This window comes from Juglans regia, chromosome 16 (genome assembly GCF_001411555.2).
Source record: "Juglans regia cultivar Chandler chromosome 16, Walnut 2.0, whole genome shotgun sequence".
In the NCBI taxonomy this organism is placed as follows: domain Eukaryota; kingdom Viridiplantae; phylum Streptophyta; class Magnoliopsida; order Fagales; family Juglandaceae; genus Juglans; species Juglans regia.
The window spans coordinates 20,424,184-20,449,831 of NC_049916.1; the positions used below are offsets into that span (position 1 = coordinate 20,424,184).

General features: G+C 36.2%; 3 protein-coding genes across 5 annotated transcripts; 1 reads left to right on the forward strand and 2 right to left on the reverse strand.

The window, feature by feature from the left end:
* Nucleotides 1–4,683: 4,683 nt before the first annotated feature.
* LOC109019800 (isopentenyl phosphate kinase) lies at nucleotides 4,684–12,973 on the forward strand. Its single transcript, XM_035686664.1, has 12 exons — nucleotides 4,684–4,891; nucleotides 5,348–5,581; nucleotides 8,091–8,188; nucleotides 8,843–8,885; nucleotides 9,625–9,686; nucleotides 9,820–9,876; nucleotides 10,539–10,574; nucleotides 10,653–10,730; nucleotides 11,345–11,411; nucleotides 11,516–11,575; nucleotides 12,415–12,518; nucleotides 12,599–12,973. Exons 1-12 carry the CDS (start codon nucleotides 4,834–4,836, stop codon nucleotides 12,692–12,694), a joined length of 993 nt encoding a protein of 330 aa, XP_035542557.1. The 5' UTR covers nucleotides 4,684–4,833; the 3' UTR covers nucleotides 12,695–12,973.
* A 692-nt stretch (nucleotides 12,974–13,665) lies between these two features.
* On the reverse strand, nucleotides 13,666–16,657 carry LOC109019802 (cell division topological specificity factor homolog, chloroplastic-like). Of its 3 annotated transcripts, none has more exons than XM_035686665.1 (3): nucleotides 16,282–16,657; nucleotides 15,122–15,690; nucleotides 13,666–13,880 (listed from the first exon to the last, which is right to left on the reverse strand). In XM_035686665.1, the coding sequence occupies exons 1-3, from the start codon at nucleotides 16,366–16,368 to the stop codon at nucleotides 13,835–13,837; spliced, it is 702 nt and encodes a 233-aa protein (XP_035542558.1). In that variant the 5' UTR covers nucleotides 16,369–16,657; the 3' UTR covers nucleotides 13,666–13,834. The 3 variants fall into 3 exon arrangements, with proteins under 3 accessions (XP_035542558.1, XP_035542560.1, XP_035542559.1); XM_035686667.1 differs by having other exon boundaries at nucleotides 15,138–15,690; nucleotides 16,282–16,654; XM_035686666.1 differs by lacking the exon at nucleotides 13,666–13,880 and adding an exon at nucleotides 14,739–15,041 and having other exon boundaries at nucleotides 15,077–15,690; nucleotides 16,282–16,652.
* A 3,536-nt stretch (nucleotides 16,658–20,193) lies between these two features.
* Nucleotides 20,194–23,376, reverse strand: LOC108980628 (uncharacterized protein At5g01610-like). The gene is made up of 3 exons (XM_018951612.2): nucleotides 23,191–23,376; nucleotides 22,095–22,149; nucleotides 20,194–20,999 (listed from the first exon to the last, which is right to left on the reverse strand). The coding sequence occupies exons 1-3, from the start codon at nucleotides 23,290–23,292 to the stop codon at nucleotides 20,620–20,622; spliced, it is 537 nt and encodes a 178-aa protein (XP_018807157.1). The 5' UTR covers nucleotides 23,293–23,376; the 3' UTR covers nucleotides 20,194–20,619.
* Between the last annotated feature and the right edge of the window lie 2,272 nt (nucleotides 23,377–25,648).

Below are 25,648 nucleotides of genomic sequence, written 5' to 3' on the forward strand. Positions count from 1 at the left end.
TTAGTTTTCAAGATACCATCCTTCACTTGATTTTCCAAAACTTTAACTAGACTTACAACTTCATATCATAGCACATCAAGATCATATATTAACCATAACAAACTTATTCATGCTATCATCAAAGACCTAACCCGAGCATTCATCTCTTTTCTTTCTTATTTTAGATCTTGAGCTTAAATTTCTCATGACAACAAAAATTCACACTTAGCATATTTGTTCATCAACCAATCAATATATCAAGATAAACTACTTACCATCTTGAAGCTTCCCTTCAAAGTGCTCGGCTATAGCTCTCTTTTTCACTCTTTTGAAACTTCTTTCTATATTACTCAAATTCTTTTGCTTGTGGTGTGGGATGAAGTAAGACATGGGGGGTGCTATTTATAGACTTCATTTGAAAAAGCAAAACATTCAAGAAACAACATGTACCTTGGTTCATCCGACAACTCAATCCTAGGCTTACCATGATGAAATCTCGTCTTCTTATGATGATGTTCCTTCTTTGTTTTCTTATGTGCAGCTAAGGGAATCTCTTGTCTACCCTAGGATGAAGTCTTTCTGAGTTTGTGGGGCGTAGGATGTAAGGATTTCATAAGTGTCAACAGATTTTTTTTGAACAAAGCTAGATCATAATCAGATTCCCTAACTCCTTCAAAACCGTTGCCTACAACCACTGATTTCTCTTAGCTAGTTCGAATCTAATGACTTAGTAGGTGCATAAGTGATTCTTTTCTTGTGCAAGAAAGAGATGAGAGTGAAGTGGCATTGGCTTCTTGGTGAAAGAGATGAAAGAGAGGTGTGTGTTGTGTTAGTAGCTGAGAAGAGCCATTTGGCTTCCTTCATCATCTATTCCACTTTCTTTCAAGTTCTTGAGATCAAGTCAAGGATTATGTGTCAAGTAATGGCTAAATACCTTGTTGTTTCAATATTTGCTTGGGAACCAAGGGGATGGCGTGAGAATATATGATGGTTTGTAAGCTTGCTCATGATGATACTCAGCTAGATGTTAGGTACTATAGTTCCCTCTTTTGTATATATTTAATGATGCAACCTCGACCTTCAAGCTATGTTTGATTTTCTCCATCAATGGTATGCTATTAGACCTGTTCAACTTTAGAAACTTTCATTCAAACTTGACTCAAACCAATGGCCTCATTCAAGAGGTACCCGATTGCACACAATGATCTACTATTAAACCTGTTTAACTTTAGAAGCTTTCATTCAAACTTGACTCAAACCAATGGCCTCATTCAAGAGGTACCCGATTGCACTCAATTGATGCTTGGAGTGGGGAGCACGGGTTTGGCATGTTGCTAGAGGGCATGACATGAGTTGGCACTTCTTCCCTACTTAAATAACATGTAAAGAGTCTAGTTTGAGAAGGTAGAGGCTTGGTGGCAAATGGAAGGAAGAGAAATCAAGTTTTAATGCTAAGGGTGTAATTCGACTAAGATGGGTGTTTTGGTTTCTTCTAGTTTTTTTCTTCAATATTTGTGTCCAAGTAAATTGTGTGGTTCAAGTTCAAGTCTGAATTCCTTGGAACTCCACTCTTTTGCTTGAGGACAAAGCCTATGGCCTAAAGATGGGCAGACTTTGTTTGTTTGGATGTGTAAGGGAGTGGTAATACCCGGTTTGAAGTTTATTGCACTATTCCTCTTGGGAATGTGTAAGAGAGCGTCACCTCTTGTCTTTGTTCTAAGGTTGAATTTTTTATTTGATTCTTGGGTGGGCTATGCTTGTTTCATTAATTTTATTCAAATTAAGTCAAGTACTCAATGACTTATATTGAAGGGTATTCGGTTTGCACTTGGTGAGTTATTTGTGTAGAGTGTTTGTTTTTAACTTGTCTCTTATGGTCATGGCAGGTGTTGTTTACTTGAATTTTAATCTAAGTTAGCTAATACTTAATCTAGTTTAAAGAGATCAAGATTGAATTTTCAGAAAATTTTTCTTAAAGGGATTGGCTAAAGTCTAGTAGTCGATATGCCATTTCCATGCTAGTTGACTTGGTTTTTGTCTTGTTTTTGTCATACAAAATCATAAGTTGTCCTTTTGAATTCTTGGAGAGCAAAACTTGGCAGCAATAGTTCTTTGGGCACCACTTAGAAGAGTCAAAATGCACAAGGTGTCAAATTCACAAGGTGAAAGTGAGGTGCAAGTACTTGTTTTTCACGTTGGGTAACTTTGGCCCCAAGTTTTGTAGGTTGGGTTGGGTTGGGTTGGGTTTTGGATTGGGCTTTTTAATATGGGCCTTATTCTATTTGGTTGAGCCTAGTCTTTGGGTTGCATATTGGGCCTTGGCCCATTTGGTTTTGGGCTTGGTTAGTGGACTTTCATTGGCCTTGGCCCATTTGGATTTAGGCCTAGCTATTGGGCTTCCTATTGGGCCTTGGGCCATTTAGTATTTGGGCCTCTCTTATGGGCCTCGCCTCACCTTGGGCCCATTCTAGGTTCCCTTCTCAAGAGTTGGATCTTCTATCTTTTATACTTACACCCACTTCCTTTTCAACTAAGACCCTCACAATGTAATGGGTTATATTCCCACCAAGGTAGTAAGTTCTTCCTTGACCTTTTCCTAAGGATTAAAAGAATACTCTTTAAGAATTCTTAACTAAAAAATGATGAAGGTTGCTTAACCCCATCTTATGTCTCTAGGTGCCTCACATACTAAATTCCTTAATATGGTCAAGATTCCCTGATTTTTATGGTCTCTTGGCATGATTTGGCGGAGTGTTACATAGCATTGTTCAAAGTGCAATGATGTTGAATGTCGACTTATAGCATGCATGCCAACTCTTAGTCGATACCAATCGGTACCATTGGATGGGCCATTTTCTTTCATTAATGACATAAAATTTGTTGTAGTTGAGTCCAAATGGGGTATATGAATATGGCCGATCTAACTCAAATCAATTTAATTAAATGTAATGTTAGATAGAAGCCACAAATAGACAAATTTCGTGCATACCCTATGTTTAAATAGACTTTACCATAAAAAATAGACATTACTTTTAATTTAATTGTCCATTTTAAATAGACTCTACTATAAAAAAAATATGGTGTTTTGTAAAAAGTCATGCACACGAATTGCCTCCCATAAACCACATTAGATATGTTTGGCAAGTGGCATGAGATACAAAATTTTCATCTCATCTTATCATTACAACTGTTTCAAATTCCTACACAAAATATAATAAACAATTCAACTTTTTCAAATCCTAAAACAATAATAATATTAAAAAAAAATATTTTAAACTTTCATCTAAAATAAAAAAATTCTCATTTCACTATCCAAACCTATCCGCGGGCCCTTTCCCATAAAAGAAATTGCAATATGAATATTTTCCTTTCATCTACTTTTTTTTTATTCCCTTCTTAAATTGGGAGAACAAAAAAGGAAATGATAAGCAACCAAAGTGCAGTGGAATCCCTTCATTAAACTTTGCATTCCCTCCTCTTGCCACCTATCTAAACACAATAGAGGACACATAAGTGGTTTGGTGTAATAAGAATAGACAAAAAAGGTACACACAACACAATTAGTAAGCTTTGGAGGCGCAATATCTACTCTGTAGAGTAATGCTATTTAGTACTTACTATTGTTCATTCCAATATTAAACGATCAGAATTATTATGTTTTACTTATAAATTAATTATTTGTTGTCACGTCAAAAAATGCCGAGAGGATAATAGGTATACTTTTTCTTGACAAAAATATTTTACAACAATAAAATTCATAAGCTTGATCTATTTTATTAAAAAAAACGTTTTGTAATTTTATGTATTACAATAAATTCTATCAGTTTGTAATTTTTTTTTATGAAATATTTTTATGAAGTAACCATTTATAGGCAAAGTTAACCTAAAAGATATTAAAGAAAAAAGAAAAGAAAAGAAAAGTCTTCTAAATAGGGCAGTAAATGAACCAATCTATTCGATAGTCCGCTTGATACCTATTCGGTTAAACTCGAATCGAACTCGATTCGTAAAAAAAAAGCTCGACTGTGAAGGCAGATACCTGCTCGATTAGTAAATGACACATACCCGACTAAACTCGATTAAGGCTCGTTAATATCCACTCGTTTATGTCCAAATCGACTCATTAGTTCGATTCGATTAAAGCTCATTCATATATTAATAAATATATACATACATCTATGTATATATACATATATATATGTATGTATTAGCTAATGATATAAGCATAGCACTTTTATAATTAAATATATAATATGTAATCTAATTACTTATGCATATATATTGAATATGTTTCATAGTTATATTTTATAATTTGTACAATAATTAATCTATTAGTATATAAGAACCATATATGAAATAGATATATACTATCATATTATGTGTATGTATTAATAATTTATGTAGGCATATAATATATTGTTATTATAAATAAATATCAACTAGTTACATATTAATTATTTATAAATTTTTAAAATCTTATAATTCAATAAAAATTTTACTTGTTAGTTATACATATTTAATATTAAATTTTTTATTTATCTAATTTATTAATTATTAACTCTTTTTAAAAAATAAAATAATTTGAGCTTGATTCGAACTCGTTTTTGGGACGAGTTCAAACTCGAGCAAGAATTAAGAGTTTAGAGTTTAGGTCGATTAAAGTTTAAATAAAAATTTCGAACTCCAGCTTTATTTTTTTGAATGAATCGAACTCAACGAGTCAAAGAGCGGCTCGGTTCGATTATAGTCCAGTTTATTCACTTTTATTTGCTTCCCAACTGAGTCAAATCTCGGTTCATTAGTACACAGACTGCAGAGCAAAAGGTAAACGTAGCTGGAAAACAAACCAACTCAATGGAGGGGAAGCAAGAAAGGCATCAAACCAAGTCAATCCGTTGCATCGTAAAACTGGGTCTGTCTTTTTGGTTCTGTTTTGTTTTGTATTGGTTTTTTCTTGGGTACCACCCATCTCAATTCCTCTGATTCCAGGACAAATTCTCAATCCCTTGTGATATACGTAGATTTACACTACTACCTTATTACTCTTTTTCCCTCTAAGTTTTCTTTTATTAGCTTTATCAGCATGCCCAGAAGATGGCTTGAGCCAACAATGTTTATACTAGTTCATTCGCAACACTAGATTACTGGGTGCCTATTAAAATTTCGTTTCACCCATGTTCAAATTGATCCCTGCTTGAATGCGGGTCAAGCTAGAGGCATGTGTGCAAAGAGGAAAAATCGTTTTGAGCAATCTATACTTTATAGTGTAAAATTTTAGCCGATACACAAAAGGAATATGCAAATATAAAGTCTTCGATACTTCTTTGTTTGATGGATCAAACTAAGAAATGTGTTTTGTGTTGCGAAGGAGGTGCGGCAATTACTTGCAAAAATGAACTCGAGAAGATAAATAAAGAAAGCCTTGACATAGTCTCATCTCAGCTGAGGCAAGCAATGATTTCGGGGCGGTCTCCTCCAACGACGGGTCCTGGGATGGATTGGAGCAAGAGACATGGGGAATCGGAGGTGTTTTGTATCGAAGATGATTTTGGAGAGGATGCATTTGCAGATTCTAGTCGTTTTGTTGTTGTTCATGGAGCAGGTTAGTCGCATGGCATAAGGAACACACCTCGAATTTAAATATGGTTATTGTGCTAGTCATGTTGTGTTTTTTTTTAATGCTAGTATAGTTATTTATTTACAAGCAATGACATTAAAGTTTTGATTACACAAACAGTAAGTATTGAGTGTGGCTTCATTCCTGTTGAAAACGCCATTCCAGAGACTTGGCTTGACTGTGGCTCGACCTTGGCTCGAGCTAAATTTGACTTGACACTTTGCTCAAGCAAAACCCAGACAGATTGCTCTCTCGACATCTACTCGACAGTCTGCTTGAGCAAACTTCAGGCAGATTGTTCGATCAACACTCCCTCGACAGTCAGCTCGAGCGAACTCTAGGCAGATTGTTCACTTGACACGTCGCTCGAGCAAATGTTCATAATTAGAGTTTTCTGCATACATGTTATTTTTTCATTGTATTGTGACTTTGAGCGGCCAGAATAGAAAGAAAAGAGAGAAAAATCATTTTGTGAGATTTTGAGAGCTCATTAGGTGTATTGGGGCTTTTGGGATTGATTAGTGATTTGTGATACCTCTCTTGTACTCCATTTTTGTGAAAATGAATTCCTTGAGACCGACTCCACCAATGGACGTAGGTTTGTTCTAAACCGAACCACGTAAATCTTGGTGTTCTTTGTGTGATTTTTGAATTTTCTTTTGTTTGCTTCCGCTATTATATTTCAAATTAGCCGCTGCTAGCCAGTTAATCCCAATAGAGTGTAGGTGCTCTAGATCATGCTATTGGAAAGTAGCTTGATTTTGATTTTGGCATTGGCGCATAGTGAGAGCAAGTTTACAGTTTCATCGCGTAGATAGAGTTGGTAGTTTGGCCACCTTCGGGATATGCTCATGCAAACTTTGTGGTGTTCTTACTTTGGTAGAGAATATTTGTTATTAGCCTTCCGCGGGCTTGTATTTAGAAGCTGTTGTTCAAGTAAGCAATCTGTATAGTGGTGTGTTGCTTTTGTGTGAAGAGGTTGAATCTCTTCATTAGGACCAAGCTTGTGATTCGCTCAAGTTATCTATGGAATTGAAGACTTTTGGGTGGAAATTGAGTTTTTCAAGTATAGACGTTGTGTTCTGTTTGGGATTTGTGGAGGAGTTTGTTTTTTTTTTTAATCTTTGGTGGGCATTTTTGATGTCTTTGTTGTCAAATTGTGAAATTCGATTTGTTGGAATTCATTTTGTTCAAGCTTGACAGAATTCAAGCCAAGGTGGAGATTTGTTGAGTGTGGCTTGATTCCTGTTGAAAACGCCATTCTGGAGACTTGGCTTGACTGTGGCTCGACCTTGGATTGAGCAATCGACACTTCGCTCGAGCGAATCCCAGACAGATTGTTCGCTTGAAATCCACTTGACAATCCGCTCGAGCGAACCTCGACACTTGCTCGACAATCAGCTCTAGTGAACGCCAGGCAAATTATTCGCTTGATACGTCGCTCGAGCGAGTGTTCGTAATTAGGGTTTTCCGCGCTGTACAGTATAAATACATGTTATTTTTTCATTGTATTGTGACTTTGAGCGGCCAGAACAGAGAGAAAAGAGAGAAAACTGCTTTTGTGAGATTTTGAGAGTTCATTAGGTGTATTGGGGCTTTAAGGGATTGAGGAGTGATTTGTGATACCTCTCTTGTACTCTATTTTGTGATAATGAATTCCTTGAGACCAACTCCACTAGTGGATGTGGGCTTGTTCTAAGCCGAACCACGTAAATCTTGGTGTTATGTGTGATTGTCAAATTTTCTTTTGTTTGCTTCCGCTATTGTATTTCAAATTAGCCGCTGATAGCCAGTTAATCCCAATATTAAGAATAATGTTTTTGAAGGTTTGGGTTATGCCTAGAAGGATAGTTGACTTCTGTCCTGGTTGAAGAGGCTTATATGGATGTCCACAAATTGCTTCTGTATGAAAGAAGGTCCTTATCTGCTTGATGTGGTGTATTTGGAGAGAAGTGAACAATAAAATTTTTGGGGATCGTAAAAGAAATGGACGAGCTTAAAATTTTATTTTTCAATATGTTGTTCCTTTGGGCAGCCGCTATAGATTTTAATAGGCTGAGTTTTCGTAACTTATTGTATCTTTTCTTAATTCTAATTTGGCGTTTCTCTTGTATAGGCCTATGTAATTTGTTGCAACTTTTAATAAATATTTGACTACTTATAAAAAAAGAAAAAATCTATTCATCATCCATTTTCTCATCATCCTATGATATAACATTAGATGATAGGTTCACAAGTGAAATATAATAAATAGTCTCAAATCATCTAATACCACATCATGGGATGATAAAAGGATGATGAGAATTGAGATGATAAGTAGCATTACTCATAAAAAAAAAAGAATAATGCTTTTGAGCATACAAAACATGGTCGTTGATTTATACTAAAGGCCAAGGTCTGTGCATTCGTCCAGGAGTTGATAGTAGTTTTTACAGGTATTATCTTATAAATATATGCTGGAAGTTCATTTTATAACCTACAATGGTGGCCCTAGGTTCTTTTGGGCACTTTCAGGCTAGTAAATCTGGGGTTCATAAAGGAGGATTGGGCCAACCTCTTGTCAAGGCTGGTTTTGTTGCTACACGGATTTCTGTAAGATAAACTGCCCTTGCCTCTTCGTATGCTGTTACATGTTGATGTTTTGAGCTTTTTATTTCAGCTTATATGTAGAGAATTTCTTCCTTTTAGCTGGTTGAGATTATGAAGATGGAATGGGTATCTTTTTATTGGCCTGATAACATCTAGTAGGACATAATTGGGCAACCAGGTATTAACATCCAGAAAGCATTATCAAGTTTCAATTGCCATGCAGTATTATATCAAACCTGAAATATTGCACCCATGCACCCTTATATTTAACAGAACCGTTTCATCTGTTTGAGGTTTCTGTTAACCCTGTTATGGATGCCATACTATTAGGTGAGATTTATACATGGAATTGTCTGGGTCCTTGATTATTTGGGGTATATAATTACAATTCAACTGGAGAAAGAAAGAGGAAAGAATAAAAAGTAAAAAATTATTATTCTTTCAAGGGTGAGGCTGTTTTTATGTTCAAACTACTGTAGGTTTTGAGTTGTTGTTCATCTCAACCTTTGTTTGTTTTGGGAATTACATCTGAAGTTTTACAGGAACAAAATGTCAGATACTGAGATGGGATAGGCTGACCAAAATATTCACCTAAATACCTTATCTGCAATCTACATTCATTTGGTTTTCTTTGTTTTATTCCCATTTCTTTTTCAGGTTACGAGTCTCAATCTTGAAATTGTTAGAGCACTAGCCAGAGGTACCAGAGCTGTTACAATTGAACTTCTATTTGCATTTGTTAGCTCTATATTGATATCTGTTCATTTCTTCCCCCATCAAGTCTGGTCTGTTACGTGAGTCAGTTTTGTGTGCCAACAAGCTAAAGAAATGCCATATTTTTGTTTTGATACACCCTTTGCTCCTGACAAACTAATCATAATCAATTTTCCCATTTGACAACTATGCCACTGGTTCCCATAAGTTCCTTTAACCACATCATTGAGGTTGGATATTTGCCAATTTTCCATATTTTGTTTGTGATACTCTTTCGGTAGCAATTTTTTTTTTTTTCATGCTTGATATCACATTGTGTATTAATATAACATAGTAAAATCTACATTGACAGTGAATACAAGCAATTCAGCAATTATTTATTTATATGATTTCTGTGAAACAGTTTTTGGTAGTGCTCATCATTTTGGTACAACAGATCAAAGAGTTCTAGAATTGGAGATGAAAATCTTGCTTGCTTCAAGACCTTATTTTCTTTTCGAGCATGACATTCAAATTTCTTTTCTAGCATGGCATTCAAATTTGCATGAGAATGCTATCCGACTGTTGTGATTTTGATATAGGTGTGACCCACTACCTCTTGTGTTACTTTTCACTTAATCTAGTACTTATTTATCTGCTTAGATGACCCAGTTTTTCTATGCCGCATCTTTGAGAAAGGCGAAGTAGATCAAATTGTCCTTATTGAAGCATTTCTTTTTTCGCAGAGGGTATTCCTTCAGTTGGAATGTCTCCATTTACGTGTGGATGGTCAACCTCTGAGAGAAATGTTAGAAGCCTCTAGACAGACTGCATTTGCTTCAATATAGGCACCGATAATGGAGACTTATTTTTTATTCACATTCTTTCTTGTTGGAGATGCCTTCTTCTCTTCCTAACTTAAAACTTTTGTATTTGGACAGATAGCCTCAGCTGATTTGTCCATGGTGGCTAAGGCTATTGACTCTGGTTTTATACCTGTAAGTTTGAGTTCTTTGATTCATAATAATACTTGAAAACTTGCATAAATCCTCTTCTTTGAACATTATCCTTTGTACTCAAAATAGATGGCCACATTTTTTGTAGTTGCTAGTTAGAGTGTTTACCAGATACTTAAGTGCTTACCTTGGTTGTCAGGTAAATGATCCTTTTAACTGTCAGCATACTTAAAAGCTTGAGACACTAAATGGGATTTCATGAATACAAATAAACTAATGAAACCCTAGTTAGTGAAAGTTTATGTCATTATTAATGCTTCATGGAGAAAGATAAATAGATCAGATTACTGAAGTTGCAGAATCATACAAACAAGCACTTATTATTCTTTATAAATCGGTATGAAATCTTTTGGGTACTAAAGATGTGTATGACTTGTTAAAACACCAAAGACAGTGTAATCACGAATTTGAGTGCAGAGAAATTTTAAGGCAGCCATTGCCGAACAATTTCCCAGAGCAATGATAAAATTCCTGGGTGCCAAGCACAAGTGCATAGTTTTTCTTTTTGGGGATAAATGGCATATCACCTAGTGTCGTGAAAAAGAAGTGATTCGGTATTTTCTTTAGTAGTTGCCTTTTTTTGTTGGGGGGGAGCCTCATTGATATTTCACATTGCTTGGTGCTTATTCTTACCTGCCTTCTAGGTTCTGCATGGAGATGCTGTGCTTGATGAATTACAGGTTTGGTCCATGTGAGTTATGTTTATCAGCTTTCTTTGTTACTAGTTGGTATTCTCATTTATTTACTTATTAAATCAGGGCTGCAGCATATTGAGTGGAGATGTTATCATACGCCATCTTGCTGCACAGTTAAAGCCTGAATATGTTGTTTTTCTTGTATCCACTGTTTATGGAATATATCCTTTTTCATGCTTAACTTTCTGTGGACGTAAGATGCTTCTAATCATTCTATGCAAAATCAACTAGAGGGCTTGAGGATTGTCTTCAGTCTGTAGTTATTATGAACTGGTAAATGATATTGAAATAAATGATTTTCACAACCATCCTGCATACCTCCACTCTTAATTAATGTTCCAAAGCATTGATGAAAGCAGCCTTAACTTCTTGCCACTTTTGGCATGCAGTGAAAACATATAGTGTGAGAATGTGGTTTTCAAGGAAAGAGACTTGATAATTTATTTCTTTGAGTTTATTTATCAAAAAAAAATTTATTTCTTTGAGTAAAATTCTAAAAGATGGAATTATATATTATGCTGGGATCTTGCCTATTCTTATGATCATTAAAATCTTGTCTACCGATAAAAAAATATCATGCTCTATTATGCACACAGATACACTTTTCCGATATAATGTATCAAGGTGTATGAATGGTTCTTCCAGTTTTTGTAACTGACATATTTTACCCTTAGCGATACTCAAATTACCTTTTCTCTATTTGATATGTATCAAACGATATTATATGCTGTTATCCGATTAATTTGGATTGAAAGACAGATGTTTTAGGGGTATATGATCGTCCACCAGTGGAACCTACTGCAGTACTCTTACAGGAGATTGGTGAGCATTTCTTATAAATCCTTGATCATATACATGGATGGTATCGGAACAGTTTTATTTCTTTTTTTTAATGGATGGGCATGGCAATTTTTCTATAAAAACAGCTGTGCGTGAAGATGGGAGCTGGGATGTTGTTAAACCAGTGCTTCAGAACATGACCAAAGGTTGGTAAGAGGAATTAAGATGATTTATCAAAGTTATAAGGGAGTAAGAAATGTCATTAGTCTTAGGGTATCACTCCCTTCAAAGTCTAAGGTTCAACACCTCAGGGATGCAAACAATCCTTTGGGGCCACGCTTCCTGGTGAAAAGCTAGTGATTTAACCAGTTCTGTGTAAGGAAACTTCCGAGGGTGCGGTGCACAGCGAGACCGGGGTTTACTCTGAAGGGGTGGGTTCGAAGGACCCTGCCTTGGAGAGGTTCCCCAACATTAAAAAAAATAAAAAAAAAATAAAAAGTCATTGTTTCACGTTTACAATTTTTTTTTTTGGGGAGGGCACGTGGATTTGTCTTCTTTCATCTACTGTTAGGGCTACATCAACAATAAAGACGTTGGTCTAAACATTTTTCCTGCCTTCAAATGCAGCATAATCTGAGTTACATTGATTTTTATTACATGTCCAAACTTTCTGTGTTTTTGGTTCCTGGCAGTATCTATTTTATTTTACTGAAATTGACTGTATCTAGTGAAGTTAAAACTAAGAAGCAGGTTGCTTCTTCATGCTTTCAAGTATATTTCAGCATAGATTGGTACACGGAGGGTTTAGAGAATAGATATTTCTGTTTTCAACACTTATGAAATCTTCCCGTGCCACTTTGTCGAGGTCACAATGGATTTAGATATTGAAGAATTAAGAAATGCCGAGCATGTTTTAAAATTACTCCCTTTTTGTTAACTTACTACAAGGAATGTATGATTCTGAACTGAAATGAACAAGTAATGTATCTGCTGTTTTAAACCAGAGCACCAAATTAACAAATGTTTTCCCATTTTCTATCGGCAGTTGAAACTACCGTCGCAGCTCATGATACTACTGGGGGCATGATGACCAAAATAACAGAAGCTGCAATGATCGCAAGACTTGGAATTGATGTTTACATCGTGAAAGTAATGATTGTATCTTCTCACATTCTTTTATCATTCAATTTATTGTTGGAGAACTTGTATTAAAATTAAGCTGGATGCAGGCAGCCACAAGTTACTCATTAAGGGCTTTAAATGGGGAACTGAGAGGCAACATTCCTGATGATTGGTATGGGACAGTCATCCGGTTGGTGAGCTAACTGTAAAATGTTGTTGTGATCTGTAAAATGTCATCGCGATCCGCCATTCTACCAATGCAATGTCTAATGAGGTATGCTCAAACTTGATTGCTTTTGAGATTGTTCGACAGAAGTGCTCATGTATCTTCCCAGAACTGCTCACAAATTGAGATTTTTGCCGTCTTGTAACGTATAACTCTTTCATTTTCAATATGACTTTCGGTACACTCATTCCAGCAGAAAAACTAAACATTCTTGTGGTGTTTGATTATTATCCTATGGTTTAGTTTGCCAGTTGCAGTGGGTTTAATTGCAGTCTGTTAGCCCTTATTCATCAACCCCAGAAACGATAACTCTATGCAAGGAAGCTCCAATCCAGGAATGGTTTCTGTGAAAATAATGCTTCTTTTTGCTTCTTTTTTTTCTTCACTCATGAGACATTTGAGAAGGCATGAGATATGCACAAAATGAGTTCCAATATCATGCATAGCACAGCATATGCAAAAACTGAGAAAGACGTACAATAAATCACTCTTTATTCACCTGAAATCAATCCGTCTTACCAACATCTGTTCAAATTTAGCCTTCAAAATATACACAAATAGAAATCACATGGTTGGAAAAAGAAGACACCTTCATCCCTCCGTATAAAGTGTCCCTCTTATAAATAATTCACAAACTGACTTTACCATCTATCAAGGATGGATAAAACTAAAACACCCATGTATAGTTAGCATGAATAAATAAAGGTATCATGCTGATGATGCATTCAGAATGCATTCAGTTAAAAGTTCCTGAACTGAGTGGCCCTACTTCTCAAACTTGCACAAGACATTTGATTGCAGGTGTAAGCTATATGATTATCTGCCTGATCAGTTAAAAGTTCCAGTCTAGCAGTATTATTCCCCAAGTAATGCTACATGCAGTCTTGGAATATGCAAATACCGTACAGTCGCTTTGAAAAAGAGTAGAATCTACTATTAAAAAATTAATTTTTTTTCACGCGAGTTTCATATTTATTCATTTTTTTTAAAGTGATTAAACGGTACTTATACATTCACAACTGCAATTATCATTTCTCTTATTCCACATACATGGAAGATAACTATTTGGGGCCAATGTCCTTGAGGGCACAAATCTGCTCCTCTCCCATAGCAGACATCACCGAAACAACCAGATCTTTTCCCTCACCAAACCCGTCCTTGATCTGCATAATAAACCCAAATGAATGAGGTAATGTAACAATTCACAACACGGGTGTTAAAAAAAGGATATCAATAACAGAAAACATATTGCCCAAGTGCCAAGCAATATGGCCATGTCCAATGTAAAGAAAAATGTCGTGTCACCAAGCAATATGGCCATGTTTAATGTAAAGAAAAATGTTTTAGACACAAATGGATTTTATAAAAGTAAATTTATAAATTAACGTGACTGATACATTATATTATAAAACTACTTTTATTAGATTCTTAGGTGTCGTTTGTTTTCGCAAATCAGATGAGATGAAATGAAATGAATTGAAATAAAAGTTAAAAATTGAATAAAATATTGGATTCAAACTCTACCCATTTGTGGTATATCAGAAGAATAAATCTCTATAGATTAATAAGCTTAAAAAATAAGCAATGCTACTCTTCATTTTAAATAATGTGACATATTTTAAATAGATTTTTATGCCAACCACTTAATATAAAAATATATATATATATTGAAAATGAGTCATATCAACCAATATAATTGAAGAAAACAAAATACAAAATGAATAACCACATCTCTCTCAAAAAATGAATTAAATTTGCAATTATTCCTCAAATTGCTTTTTTAGGAATTTGGGAGATTGGAATGAAACCTGATATAACTGAATCAACCTATAAAAAGTAATTGATTTGAATGCATTCGGTTACACAGAAGTTTTGGTTCAATTCTAGGTCTAGTTTTTGGAACTGAATTAGATTAGTACGGTTCTATAAAACTCCTTGAAACCAAACTAACCCAAATCAAGAGGCACCCCTGCGTTCCACTAGAGTTCAATTGACTATTGAGAACAGAGAGATCAATCTTCATAGAACTCAGTAAAATTATAGTCCAAAAACATGCATGCATAAAACCTAATGTGATTGTGAGAAGCAAATACATGCATGGCGCCATGATAAGGATCTGAGATGAACATCCGATGACCAGATTAGAATGCAATAGAGTCATCATGCCAAACATCAAAGTAACCACAAACTTGAAAGCAGCAAAACTTTCGATCTTGTTTAAGGAAGTCGCATATATTTACAAATGTTAACGTTGCCTCACCGGCTGTGGATTCAAAGAGGAACCACCTTCAATACCGGCGATTATTATATGACTTTTTTTGGGCCTCTGAAATCGATTATTATATGACTTTTTTTGGGCCTCTGAAATCATTATGACCTTTAATCTGGAATGAAGAAATCAAACCTAACATCAACAGAACCTGAAGTCTCTCCAGTATCTTTGTACTCTATATTTGTTATTGTTCCAACCTCGTCCAAATCTTGATACTCAGGTTTCACCCGTCGTACAGGCACAGTGACAGAATATATGGTTCCAAGGTCTGCGTCGGTAGAAACACTCAGGTGAACTTTATCCTGCGATTCTATCTCCACAAAATCTGACAGAGCCTGCACAATGTTGTTGACAATCTTCCTTTTTGCCTCATCACTCACTGCACATCGATCAGAGAAGAGAATCATCTTCAAGCGCTGCTTGGCAATCCTGGCATTAGAACTCTTTCTAGATGCTGGTGATGGGAACATTATCTTCCAAGCCAAGTTTAAACGTTCCAAGAAGCTCATGTTAATGGCATCAAGGAGGAAGCCCTCAGATTCTTGACTGATGGACTTCGGCGAAAGCTTATAATCTCCAGTGACACCAGAAATTTCCTTGGGATGACCACGCATGTTGCGGTTATCAAGTACTATGCTGGGCCATTTGGGTATAACTTCACAGATGCTTGATCCTCTATTCAGGAAACCAGAGAACTCCACCTATAATAACAGCACAAAGTTTAGAGACTTAAGCAGGCCAAGGACAGTGCATGCCTTTAAACCCTCAACACCATGCATAATATTGTAACAGCCTATGTTGCAACATAGAATGGGTGGTATATCTTTCAGCCCCCAAATCCGTTATTTGTTGATTAGAATGATGGCTGTTTGATGTGAAACCACTCGACCTTCAGTAGATAAACCAGATCATTAACAAGCAAATTATCATTGAAACAAGACCACCAGATCATTAACACGCAAATTATCATATGAAACAAGAACAACCCCACCCCCCACCCCCGCGGGGCGGGTAACAACAATCAAACATATAGAATAAATGGTAGGTTATTAAATGCCTCATTTGGTAAATCCGAGGAAAATTAAAGAAAATGAGGAGTCTCACAATTACGACTAAAACCCTCAAAAGTAGCCAGATTCCAGGATACCCTTTTCTTCCTTCGGGCTTCCATGGAACTCAGCAGAGAAGTCTAGGACTTGAAACAAAATGCATGGATCCCGGATAGGATCTAATAAATCAGAGATAAATGCAGGAAAATTAACACTGACAAACAAGAGGGTGAGAGCTCAGACCTTCGAAGGACGTAATGAGCTTCGAAGAGGGTGCATAGGGTAGGAGCCCAGTGTTGCGGAGACATTCAAATCCCCAGAAATCATCATCGTTTTGAAGCTCCCGATTGCTCTGTCTCTCTCTCCCCACCTAGGATTTTTGTGTGCCTGCGCTCACTTTACTCGGAATCTTTGTTTTGCACGAAGGATTCAGGTGCTGGGTATCGGTTTCACGGTAGCGGACACAACGACGCCGTCTCACCTTTGAGTTTTTATATTTTTTCTAGGCAGATAATCTGAATCATGATGTTTTAAGGAACTTTTTTTTCAGTAGTTTTGATAAGGTCTCAGAATCGGATTGTAATACCATGACATGTCGATTTGATTTTTGCTACACTTGGATGTTTTGGACGTTGAATGAGAGTTTCACTTCACCTTTTCTTATGATACTTGGTTGGAAGAAGTGATAACATGAAAAATATAGCATGTGACAAATAGTTCTAATCATCGATAAACGACATGTATATGTGCATGGGGGCTATGCTCAGTCAGGTTTGGATCTAAAAGATTTGAGGGTGCAGCATCCGATGGTGCCGCCCTTGGAGGTAGAAAGTCTCCAAGGCGTAGTGGCGCATGGATGTTGTCCATAGCATAGCGTGCGTGAGCCTCACATGTCACTCGTTTGGACGATCTTCTTCTTTTAATAAAATGATTAACTACTGTTTATGTTCATAATGTCTTGATTCTCAAGTCATTAGAACAACTTCTTATCTGACTTCCAAAGTTAGGCACCAAATGAAGTGAGAATTATGTGCACCTTCTATGGCTTGGCTTTACAAAGGTCTGATGTCCTCAAAATCAGTTCCTTAAGAGTTGGTTACTGGGGAACATATTTGAAATTTGCAAAATTTCCTAATCTTTTCCCTTTTTTCAGCATTTTGAGTACATGATTTTAGCTAAGTATGCATCTTTCAAATCATCATATTTGTTTTGTTCTTTCACTATTCAAATCAAAAATTGCTTGGAGGGATTCAAAGTATGCTCAAATATATGAATATCTTTGCGAGGAGTATGAGGTGAAACATGGATTTCAAATTAAAATTTGTGGAGGTATGCCTGTCATTATGTGTGACACGCAAAGGGAAGGGGAATTTGTAGGCTCACTTCGAGGGTGAGCAGCCACCAAAGAAGAATAAGAAATAACAGAAACTTTATGCATTCAATTCATGATTATTTCCCCAATGGGGTCTCAATACATATAGCCTGAGTCTGTAACAAACCATATGGTATATTCTCCTGTTAGGGACCTCGGTCAAGTCCTTAAACACTATGTTCTCCACGCCAATAGTGGTGTTGTGATGACCAATCCTCTGTTTCTCTCTTGCTTGATTTTCGGACAATCGTGGTCAAGATGACCACTTTGGTAGGGTAAGGTTAAGTGTTTAGGCTAGAGTGGATGGTTGGAATGGTGGAAAAGGTTGGTAAAGTGTATGGTAGCTATGGTGAAAAGTGATGCACGGTAATGTGGTAGGATGAGGGTTGGCGCCACTTTGGATTAGGTTTAGAGTTTGGAAGTATGGAGATGGGCGGCTAGGGTTTGTGTTTAGGGTTTAGAAGCTAGGGCAAAGCTTGGTCGGCTAGGGTTGGCCGAACAAGCCAGGGGAGTGATTGATGGGATTGTTCCTAAATTCAAGAAACTCAAATGGATTTGACTTGGCCGAATAGGATAAGTGTTTGGGTCAACTAGGGATTCCTAAATTATAGGAATCCTAGTTTGGTAAGTGAAGTGGGCGGCTAAGGATCTTCCCAATTAGGAAAGTGTTGGCCGAATAGGGTTTGCTCACAAATAGAAAGAGTGTTTCAGCCACTAGGGTTGGAAGAGTCCAAGAATATATGAAAAGTTGACTAACACTAGGTTAGCCGACTTTTGGGAATGAAATGGATTGAAGAGCCGAAAATAATGATAAACACCAAGAACAATATGAATGTCACTCAAGAACACAAGTAAAAACACTTATGCCTTGAATAAACAAAAGAACAAATAAGATAATTCAACACTTGATTCACGAGTTGCACAGGAATTGAATAAACATCATATATTGATAAACACAACTTGGATTCATGAATTGAACCAAGTTGTAAGAACAAGATAAATGAATTACACTTATTCAAAGATTTACAAAGTGTAATCCTCTCTTTGGGATCAACGTATCTCACCCAAAAAGCCCAAGTGCTATGGCACCGATTGTGATCTCTCAAACAAAAGTCTCTCATCTTAGGAATTTGCCAAAAGATGTAAAAGAAATGACTAAGGGTCATATTTATAAGTTACAACTTGGAAACCCTCAATAGGTCCCTTGAAAGTAAATAATAATTAATAAAAAAAACAATAAGATAATGGCATGGACCACACTATGGCCGTGACATGCATGGGCCCATGGTGGGCTAAGTGGTTGCATGTTGGTCTTCGAGCTGGTCTATGGCTAAGTGGTGCAGCATGGCTTGCTAATGGTGAGCCATGTGTATGCACGGCATGGCCCAAGCTGGTGGCCTAGGCGTTGCCTGCATGGCAGAGGCTGGAGCTGTGCGCTGGATGGCATGCCCACCCAACTGACCTGCTCCGCAAGGCACGGGCTGGAGCCGTGCGCTGGATGGCACGCCATGGGGAGCGCCACTAACCTCACTGGTGTGCGGCAGAATGGGTATGGGCGCGCTGGCGTGCGGCAGGATGGCCATGGGCACGCTGGCTTGCGGCAAAGTGAGTCTGCGCGTGCACGGGCTGGGCTGGTCATGCAGCGCATGGGCGCATGCATGGCCTTGCGGCACATGGGCGCGCGCAAGGCCACGTGGCCCATTGGCGTGCGCACGGGCCTGCGCAATGGGAAGCGCATGGTTGTGCGCATAGACATGCGCATGCTAGCCTCGCTAGCCCGCATGTTGGGCGTCCCGTGAGTGCCATCGTGCGGGCCAAGGCATGCATGCATGCTGGGTGCCTCGTGCGTGTCACCCCACTAACCAAGGTGCATGTCCCTACCATAATTAGGACATGTGCAGCATCTCTAGAGGCAACTCGACGTGGGGGTCTAACACCTCCTTAGGTCTTGCCTTGCGCACAACTTAACAGAACAAGTAAAGTAATATTTAGAAACATTCCATTATAGAATTCCTAGCCCATTTGTTGCATCTGTCCACAGAGCGAGAGCCCACGGTATTAGTTTGAGCCCGTAGAACTAAGGCCCACCGAATCCCATCACGATTCATCTCTTCTTCTCCTTCTGATCTTCCTTAAGCTTCTAGACTCGCCCATGACATCATGTCCCCATGGATGCATATCTAATTTGGTTCCCATTGAACTTTAGGCCTAGAACGTCATTATTTAAATAAATAAAAAAATAGTTCAAAGTCAAGGCAAAAAATGAAGAGGATATAATCTGCTGTGATGGTGTGAACATTCAATGTGGCAGAAGTAATTTGATAATGCTCTACTTTTTAAGATGGCTTTTCTTTTGACTTTCATGAATAAAGTTCTACATCATGAATAAATGAATTTGGCTGATAATTGATGGCTTCCCCTCTCTTTCACTCTCGCTTTCCAGCATAACATTCATTTCTTCAAAGAAGGTCCTCCAAAACAGGAAGTCCGATTTCTTGGAATAGTGCATCATTGGCCTGTTGACGATTGAGAACGTCATATCATGATAATAATATACGAGATTGTTCATGATTCAAATGCAGTTCCTCTATGATCTCGCAAGCAGATTATTAGGAAGTTTTTAACAGACAATAAAGTCATTGTAGCAAAATTGAATCGATCAATTGAGCAATTCAATACTTTTTTATACTTAAATGCAGTAAATTTTCTTACACATCCCATCAGAAATTTTCTGATGAATAGTCCACATTTGAATTCTGTCATCTCAAGTGCCATCTTTATCAACACAAAAATTACAACAAGGATTTGCTTAAAATTGCAAAGGCACAAGAACATCATGAACCCATAGCATGGTCACCAATTGCCAGGGTATTCACCCAAAACTTGTGACATAACCTCAAAAAGCTTGGACCGCAACGACAAACATTCAAAGCTGAACAACATGAGCTAAACCTAGAGCTGATTCATTTGATACACTGAGAATCATAATAGTTCATCCAATCTTACACAGAGAGAAGTGAGGTTACCAATGATTTAGGTCATCTACCTCCGTAAATTTGATTTTTGTTTTGCGACAATGATTTTTTTTTTTTTTTTGGAGTAATAAATCTTTTTTGATGAACGCAAAAGGCGCAACTCAAGTATACCGGAAGTATACAAGAGAGACGCAAAAAGGCTACCTCCAAAGACAATGAATATCTACTCTCATTTCAAAATTCTTCTACTTTGACAGCATCACTTGGCATTTGATAAGCATCCTTAGGCCTTGACTTCTTCACACCAGCAGTAAACCAAACCTTATCAGACTTGTAGCCCTCAACTGCTACGTTTGTCACTTTAACCCACACCAGAACCTTTGTCTTCATTCCCTCTATGCCTGTAAGCTTTCCCCTCAGCAAAATTGCCTTGACCCGAGTAGCATACCTTATTGCCGAGGAGTCTTTAAAGCTGACCTCACATACAGAAGGCAAGTACACAATCAGCCTGGCCTTGGATTCATCAAATTCATAACAGGTGATGTTCTTGGGAAAGAGGCCTCGTGGTAAGTTGTAGTCTTGAAGGAGATCTGGTAAACTTTTCAGTGGCTTCCCTGTTGGTAGCCATTTTCAAGTTAGTGTTTCAAGGTTAAATAAAAGGAAATAAAAATATACAACAATGTTCGGGCAGAACATAAATTTTGTGTTACGGTGTTGTTAAATTTACAAATTCTTTGCACTAGCTGAAATGAAATGAAAACTGTATCTATTTCTTACAAAAAGTTTCACCTCATAGACCAATGACAAACCATTTAAAAGATTAGTTTGAAGTCGAAACTTAGAAATATAAGGGGCAATGAATGAAATTAATCCAGTGAAAAAAATCCAAATGCTAACATTTCTGTAAGAGGGTTTATAAAAAGAAGGAATGAGGTTCACAAATGAAAGAACATGGTTTTATACAATGAAAACAAAGAAAGCTCATATTTTCACATGTGGATGCCAACAGAGTTCATAGATATTTTCACTGTCAATCCAAACCTCTTTCAACACCAAAAGAAATTTCATCTCTAAAAAAATTCATCTCATCATTTGCCCCAGCTTCTGTGAAAAAAAAAAACAAAAACCGCAATAACTTTCACAAAAACCCAAAATAACACAGCTGACAAATTTTCATCCCAACAACTTTTCAATTCTACCAACTAATTTTCACAGAGCCCAACACAAACATATCACAGAAAAGTTTTAACTAAACAACTTTCATTCTACCTACCCTCTTTTGCAAAACTGAATACAAAACTCCTCTCAACATTTAATTTTTTCAAGAAATCTAACAATTCGAGAAATTTTCACTAATCAAACATGCCCATGCCAGGAAGATTTGCCACAATTAACTAGTTTGCGGGTTGATGGCCTAAATGTATCCACCTCTTTTGAGGAAACAATTGCAATCACTAAACATGCGGATGAGTTCACAAATATTTCATGCAGCTTCCATCAAATGATGGCACAAAATTCCTCCCAAATTGTATTTTATGCTAGGTTCGTGATGTGTGCTGCCATCTATTGACAAGTGCCAACTCTTATGGTAAGGGGTATGAAAACATTAAGGCTCTATGTGAAGGAAAATCAAGTAGCCTGTCAAGCATTTGCACATAAGGAATATGGATTCAGGCATAATGGAGCATGCTAAGTTCAAATATAGTCACCTTTTAGTTTGTTGAAAATCCACTTTGCCTTTTCTTCAACTGTGTTTGACAAAGTCTGCAACAGAAAGCAACCTTTTAAGGAAAAGAGATAACATTAACGTCAAAACTAAGCACAAATAGTTCCAAAGTAGCATGAATACCACAACAAACAGATGTGTCAAGGTTCTTAGGATTATATAGTTTGTTATTATAAATGTTTATTAAAATGCTTAGTATTAACAGTGTACTCTTTTAATACACAAACTGCTGGTTTTATACAGTCAAGAGGTGTTGAGAATATAAGTGATGACTAACTCCTAAAAAAAAGTACAGTCAAGAGGTTTACAATAAGCAATGCAATGTACAAGGATTATTTCACTGGTCAACTAGTATCTGAAAAATCTGTGTGATGTAAATCTGAAGAGGCAATGCTTAAGTGGGTTGTGAAAAACACAAAGTTTTTCAAGACTAAGTGCCTCTTCCATGTCATCACCATGTCTTTGGAGAGTTAAACTTCCAAATGTGGCCTTCAATCCTCACTACACAAATGCCCCCAATTATGTTAGCAATACGTGACACCCTAATCGTGTTAACCGAGGAGCACTCTACCCAGTAATTTCAAAGCCGTTTAGAACATATCGAGACATAATCGAAATAATCTTACGCCATTTTGGACCGAATTCCCCCGCTCCATTCTAGAAGCTCAACCATAGAAAAAGCAAAAATAAAACAAAAAGAAATGCCATATAGCATGCCCAAATTTTCACTTCCATCAACACAGGAGTTTTTCTACCCCAATCTCCATCGTAGCGCAAACGTCCCTCCAAAGATATAATCGAAGCGAGCACAACATTAACAAATAAATATTTTCTTTTAAATTAGAAAAGCAATCTCCAAATGTTGTCTTTCCTGGGAAATATTCACAGATCTCACATTCTACTGCTAATTTCAGTGTCAATCAACGATTAACAGAAAATCAAGAGAGTGGGTACACTTCAATCGAGCAACATTACAAACATAATGACCAGAATTACCACCAAAACCATAAAAGGGAACCACCCTGCAAGGCCAACAGAAAGGAACACCAACGGAACAATACACAAATGTCCACACTCACAGTGATGTCTTCACTGAGATTAGAGAACTCCTCCTTTGCTTTCTTCGAAATCCATGAGCTCCCAACCTTCAAGCTACCCACCTTTGTCAGAGCTTTCTCCATCGTCTCTCTCTCTCTCTCTCTATCGGGGAAAGTACGATAGTGTAGGAAGGTAGTGGCAGACGAGTAAGCAACTCTGAAGCTGGCAATGGCATGACGAGTATACGGATAAATCGAGATAATTTACGAATAATAATAAAATAATTTGAGTTAAAATATTTTATAAAATTTTGAAAAAGGAAAAAAATTGAAGAAAAAAATTATAAAGTTAAAACGAGTGATAATATATTTTTTTTTTTGTGATTTAAAAAATTGAATTATTTTTTATATTTTATTAGAAGTTTTATAAAATTGTAATTATTAGATAATGTTTAAATGAAAAAATTAAAAACTTGAAATTGATAAATGTTTATATTTGAATGATTTTTTAATGTTGAGGTAAAATACTATAAGATGAAATGAAATAAGATGATGTGTGTGAAACCAAATCAAGCCTACGGCCTCGTTTGTTTTACAAACCATCTCATCTCATTTAATTATTATATTTTTTAAAATTTTTATATAAAATACAATAAATAATTTAATTTTTTCAAATTATAAATATAAATAATTTAAAAAAATTTTATTTTAATAATATTTTATTCTATTTTTAATTTTCATCTCATTTCATCTGTAGATAAATAAGTTTTGCAACATATAAATATGTTAACAACTTAACACATCGCCTTTAAAAAAAAACTAAATTACTAATAATTTTTTAGCATTTAGCATAATTGACGTGAAAAAACTTCCACATTAAAAGTGTATTGGGTGTTAAAATAATGATTTGTTAAATAGATTTTCTCAATAAATAATACTAAATATAGTAATTTCAAATGGACGCAACTTTTTAAAAAAAAAAAAAAGAGTGAAACTTAATGATTAAAAATTAATTTTTTATATATATCTCATATTTATTGTAAATATTATTAAAAAAAAAAAAAATTTCTCGAAACAGCGCGCAACTGCAATTCTCACTTGGGAAATGTCACTCGAGAGTGGTTATCGAGAATTCTCATTAATTTTTTTTATTAATGAGAATTATAAGATGTTTCCCACTTATTAACAGACAAACAAGAGGAAGAAAGAAAAGACAGACAAACATGCTACCGTCAAACTGTCCACGCGAAAAGCGGCGCAGCCTCCTCGAGCAATATTTTAAAGTGAAGCGCGTTTTCCGGAAAATGATTTACGTATAATATTTTATATAATTATATTTTAAATAAAAGATATTATATCTTATAAAAATAATATTATCTTATAAAAATATTTTCATTTTATAATATTATTATATTTATATATCATTACTCTTTCATGATTGAGCATAGGTCGCGGTAACCGGAGCGCCGTTAGGTACAATCCCAAATGAGGACTCCCCGTGCAGGCCTCATGCGTTTGCACGTGCTTCGCTAGATAATGACCATACTGCCCCTCTTTCCTGAAACTGAAACAAAGAACGAAGTCTCCATCTGAAGACAAATCTGAAAATTTATTCCCCAAGTATAAAGAAATCTGAGCAGTTTTTTTCTCTCGTCTCCATCTGAAGCCAAATCTGAAAAATTTTTCCCTCCTCAAGTACAAAGAAAATCTGACAAAGTGGCAGTTTTTTTCTCTCTCCACCATTGTCGGCACCGTCTGCCAGTGTCGAGTCAATATTCTCCTCCACCACCGTTAGCCGCCAACCACCACGTAAGGAATCTGTTTGTGCATAAAAAGAGTTGTTATAATGCTGAGATATGAGAAGTTTGGTTTCATACAGATCTTGTTGTGCTAAGATAATCTTGCTAAACATAAATATGAAGGCGACGGCAAACAAACATCTTCGTACAGGCATCAGAAAATGAATTATCAAACAATTTCCTGTTTCTATACAACTTATTCAACGCATGATTTGTTAGAGCATTAGCATTGGATTCATCATTTTCATCTTTAAAATTTGATGAAAAGTACATGTTTTTCATAAATCTAAAACTTCTCTATCTATAACTCCACATTGGATTAGCTATTGGATTCATCAAAATAATAATATAATATTATTTTGTTAATAATAATATTTTAATTTATTTTTTTTATATTTTACAATTACACTAACTATATGTTAATTAATAATTTAATTTGATATTTAAATTATTGTTTCTCAACTTAAATATATTGTGGCTCAAAATTGGGAAACACTAATTTAGATAAATAAAATAATGGTTATAGAGTGTGAATAGTGAGTCTTCAAATTTGAAGATGAAGAGAAATCTACTGTAGCTCAAAGCTTGACATTTGAGCATATGATGAATCCAATACCAGAAGTTTAAAGCTAAAATCATCAAATTTTGAAGATTGGACTCATTTGATGAGTCCAATGCCAATGCTCTAAGGAATGGAAACA

Coding starts and splice junctions, on each gene's coding strand:
- LOC109019800 (XM_035686664.1), top strand. CDS start 4,834: ATGGAGGGGAAGCAAGAAAGGCATCAAACCAAGTCAATCCGTTGCATC. Junction 5,582..8,090: donor TGTTGTTGTTCATGGAGCAG/GTTAGTCGCATG, acceptor TGGTGGCCCTAG/GTTCTTTTGGGCACTTTCAG. Junction 10,575..10,652: donor CTGTGCTTGATGAATTACAG/GTTTGGTCCATG, acceptor TTATTAAATCAG/GGCTGCAGCATATTGAGTGG.
- LOC109019802 (XM_035686665.1), bottom strand. CDS start 16,368: ATGATGATTTCTGGGGATTTGAATGTCTCCGCAACACTGGGCTCCTAC. Junction 15,691..16,281: donor GCTCATTACGTCCTTCGAAG/GTCTGAGCTCTC, acceptor CTGTTATTATAG/GTGGAGTTCTCTGGTTTCCT. Junction 13,881..15,121: donor TCAGGTTCTGTTGATGTTAG/GTTTGATTTCTT, acceptor TTTATTATGCAG/ATCAAGGACGGGTTTGGTGA.
- LOC108980628 (XM_018951612.2), bottom strand. CDS start 23,292: ATGGAGAAAGCTCTGACAAAGGTGGGTAGCTTGAAGGTTGGGAGCTCA. Junction 22,150..23,190: donor ATCTCAGTGAAGACATCACT/GTGAGTGTGGAC, acceptor TTTCTGTTGCAG/ACTTTGTCAAACACAGTTGA. Junction 21,000..22,094: donor GATTTTCAACAAACTAAAAG/GTGACTATATTT, acceptor GGCTACCAACAG/GGAAGCCACTGAAAAGTTTA.